This window comes from Sorex araneus, chromosome 4 (assembly GCF_027595985.1).
Source record: "Sorex araneus isolate mSorAra2 chromosome 4, mSorAra2.pri, whole genome shotgun sequence".
Taxonomy (NCBI): domain Eukaryota; kingdom Metazoa; phylum Chordata; class Mammalia; order Eulipotyphla; family Soricidae; genus Sorex; species Sorex araneus.
In genome coordinates, this window is record NC_073305.1 from 113,968,592 (window position 1) to 113,972,854 (window position 4,263).

The 4,263-nt window shown below is 42.3% G+C and overlaps 1 protein-coding gene across 1 annotated transcript; it reads right to left on the bottom strand.

Moving 5' to 3' along the window:
• Positions 1-1,137: 1,137 nt before the first annotated feature.
• On the bottom strand, positions 1,138-3,215 carry GJB7 (gap junction protein beta 7). Its single transcript, XM_004605739.2, has one exon. The coding sequence runs from the start codon at positions 3,178-3,180 to the stop codon at positions 2,374-2,376; it is 807 nt and encodes a 268-aa protein (XP_004605796.2). The 5' UTR covers positions 3,181-3,215; the 3' UTR covers positions 1,138-2,373.
• Positions 3,216-4,263: the final 1,048 nt, after the last annotated feature.

Sequence of the window (4,263 nt, forward strand, 5' to 3'; positions counted from 1 at the left end):
CTATATTTGTGAAGACTAGATGTTTCTATGTCAAATGATCGAGTATCTGAATATGAGATCCAGTAGTGATCTGATCTGTGATTAAAAAGTGGAAACTGCAAGTTCACACTCCTGGTTGTGGGCAAAGTTTTAAAGACAGATTCTGACTTCCATTGTTGACATGGTGTATAGCTACAAAAAGATTATACCATTGTATAAACACACTGATATTAAGGGAATCAAAAGACATTGTTTTCAGCTAAAATCACATCTATATGCACTGAATTTTAACAAAATTCTCAGCAACTGGGGCTGAAGCAATAGCACAGCAGGTAGGACATTTGCCTTGCACGAGGCTGACCTGGGTTCGATTCCCAGCATCCCATTATGGTCCCCTGAGCACTGCCAGGAGTAACCCCTGTGCATTGCCGGGTGTGACCCAAAAAGCAAAAAAAAAAAAAATTCTCAGCAATGTTTTTTAAGCTATTTTTAGTAAGCAGAGTTGCAAATCCTTTCTGAAGTTTTTCAGTATGATATCAATGATGACACAATAAAATTTCATTTTTATTGTGAAGAAATGCACATGTTAGAATATGAAATCTGTAGACTTTTTAAAAAATTTATTTATTTTTAATTAGAGAATCACCGTGAGGGTACAGTTACAGATTTATACACTTTTGTGCTTATACTTCCCTCATACAAAGTTCGGGAACCCATCCCTTCACCAGTGCCCATTCTCCACCACCAGTAAACCCAGCGTCCCTCCCACCCTCCCCAATCCCATCTCCCCCCCAACCCACCCTGCCACTGTGGCAGGGCATTCCCTTCTGTTCTCTCTATTTAGCTTCTACGGCCTGCAATAAAGGTGTTGAGTGGCCACTGTGCTCAGTCTCTAGCCCTCATTCAGCCCGCAACTCCCTTCCCCCTGCATGGCCTTCGACTACATTATAGTTGGTGATCCCTTCTCTGAGTTGCCCTTTCCCCAGAATGTGAGGCCAGCCTCGAAGCCATGGAGTCAAACCTCCTGGTACTTATTTCTACAGTTCTTGGGTGTTAGTCTCCCACTCTGTTATTCTATATACCATAGATGAGTGCAATCTTTCTATGTCTGTCTCTCTCTCTGACTCATTTCACTCAGCATGAAACTTTTCATGCCCATCCACTTAACTACAAAATTCATGACCTCCTTTTTTCTAACAGCTGCATAGTATTCCATTGTATAGATGTACCAAAGTTTCCTCAACCAGTCATCCGTTCTGGGGCATTCAGGTTTTTTCCAGATTCTGGCTATTGTAAACAGTGCTGCGATGAACATACATGTGCAGATGTCGTTTCGAAATCTGTAGACTTTTTTAATGAGAATTGTTTTTAATGGAAATGCAAAAGCCACAATCTTCAAGTGATAAAAATATTTTAAAAAACATTTTTACATCAATGTAATAGCAATAGTCTACATTTAATTTTTTTGTCCTGGAAAAAAAAGCCATACTAGAGATATAGGCAAATCATGACATAATACATACATTGTGAATTCCTAACAGAAAAACAGTCTTTAGAAGTTTGCAGAGTTCATGTTTTGTGGCAAAGGGAGTGTTAAGTCATTATCAAGTGGGCACTTTCTGAGTTCTATCCTGCTTGTGATCAATGTGCTGCTCTCCGTTGCACCTGCCTTGTCTCTGGAATCACCCTTTCAGATACCTACTAGTTGAGACTTACGTGGCATATCCTCGAGTAATATTTGTACTTATCTTCAAGACTAGTGGAACAATGACTTTTCTCCCTTTTGCCCTTTTGTCACTTGCAGAGCTTACTAACCAAATAGTTTGGGCTTGATTGTCTTTCCCCAGACCAAGCCATTCTGTGCAGAGTTAGTTGCTACCCCTCTACACTCAATGTGCTGTGTTTGTCTACAAAATTCAACTAGGATTCAAAGGGTGGTGGGAGTGTGGGGGACTTGGTTTGACTAACACTTTGGAAAGATTTGCATTGTCTCCTTTGCAGCTGGGAAGCCAGATTTCTCACTTTTATTTTCCCCCTTTTTGGGTCACACCTGGCAGTGCTCCGGAGACCTTATGGGATGCTGGGAATCAAACCCGGGTCAGCGCGTGCAAGGCAAACACCCGACGCGCTGTGCTATTGTTCCAGCTGGGATTTCTCACCTTTTTACTTTCCCACCTGACAGACCTGCTGGGTTTCTTCAGACAGGTTTGCAATGCACTGTTCAACCACAGCACAGGTATCGTTATGAGCCTGGTATCCGACAAAACAATGAGACCTCTGTCTAATAAACACAGCGAGAGAATAATTGAAAAAGTAATTGAGCATAATTGAAAACTTTCATTTCCTCCCTTTGTTTTGCAGAATCCAGACTAGGTTATTGATTTTTTTTCCCCTTTAGGCCTCTTGTGTCTCACAGAGTGGCTTTGTCTCACAACACTGGGGTGTGTTTGTGGCTGGGTCTGAATGATGGTTCTGGAGTGGGGGAGGGGCCCCCAACTCTCCCCATTCTGCAGGTCTCAGGTTGTGGCACTCACATACTGAGGACTTGAACCTTCTAGAATACCTCTGGAGACAGCACTTAATAAAGGATTTCAGAAACAAAAAACTCAGTTCAATCAGATTCAGTAAAATACACAGGCATGAGGCAACGACTAGGAAGAAGATGAAGATGGTTTTCTCTGTGGGTTTGGAGACAAAACAGTCCACAACATTGGGGCAAGGCTTTAGGTCACACTTTAACAGGCAGGGAACGGTGAAGCCATCATAGAGCTTGTAAAATAAAACCAGAAAACCGAGTTCAAAGCCAGTCTTCACGATGAGACTGATGAGGTAAGTATACCACAGGCCCCCATCCATCATGCCTGTGCTGACGTAGAGTTTCTTTCTGTGCTTTTTCTCTCTGCCCTCACGATAGGCCACATGCAGGACCACCAGAAGTGAAGGTGTAGAGACCAGGATTAGTTGTAAGGCCCAAAGTCTGACTTGGGACACGGGGAAGAAGTAGTCAAAGCACACAGTTTCACAACCAGGCTGTCTAGTGTTGCACTCAAATTCTTTCTGCTCATCTTTCCACACGTGCTCAGCTGCCACCATGTAGACCAGCAAACGGAAAATGAACACGACAGCCAGCCAGATCCGCCCGATCCCAGTTGAGTATTTATTGACTCCACTTAGGAGATCTCTCAGGAACATCCAACTCATGGCTTGGACTCAAAAGGCAAGACTACAAAAAAAAGAAAAAGAAAAATTTCTATTCTGTTGACAATTTCTGTTCTCTTATTCAGTGTGGGATTATAAAAGATAAACTGGTTTCTGGGGGATTTATTTTGGGGGATGGCACTAGGGGTGCGGTGGGGACTACTGGCTCTGGTCTCAGGGATTGTCAATGCATGCAAGGCAAGCACCCTCCCAGCTGTGCTATTGCTCCAACCCTCTCGGTTCTTTTGTAGAAGGAGCACACCAGTAGCCCTTGGGGTTCAGTGCCAAGGATTGAACTGAGGACTTCACACATGTTAGCTATGTGCTTTACCACTTGAGCCCTATCTCAGGCCCCAGTTTCTGCAATTCTTGGCATTTAAGTGCTATCTAGGAATCCCATAGGACATGCTTCTCCCTTTCACATGTGTTAGCATGTCTGGGTTGCCCATCCCCAGATTAGCTTGGAACTGGTTAGTCATCACACACCCTATCCCACTTTCAAACATCCATGATTGGCAAAATCCTTACATCTCTACTATAAATAGCCTGCAACTCGTACCCCCTCACCCCTCCAGACTTATTTTCATGCCTAATTTGCAGTGAGAGGTAGCTTTGCCTTAAAATGATCATCTCATTTGTTTTCCCTTTCTACATTCGATAGCTTCAGTCTCTACTTTCTTCCCTTTCTCCCAGAATACCTGATTTATAGTGAGGAAATCTTCATAGTTGATTTCTCTGACAACTTCTCATTCTTCCTCTAACCCTAATTTATTGTACTTTGACCATTCTTTTCTTCACAACTCAGTCTAGTTTTTCTGTCTGCTCTTGTGCTTACCTTTTTATGCTCAAATTAGCATTATCGCTTAGCTATCAAATCTTGACAGTTGGGCCACCTAGGTTTAGTTTTCTGTAATAAACTAATTTGTTGCTTAATGTGAAACTCAATTAGACTTGCGTATCATTCTACCTTATTTTTCTTTTCTGTTCCTCTTGACTATGTGACTTGTATTTTCTTTGAGTTTTGAAGCTCTATACCCTTTTCTCATACTCTAAAAAATCTCATTCATTTCTGTAGGTTCAACTTCA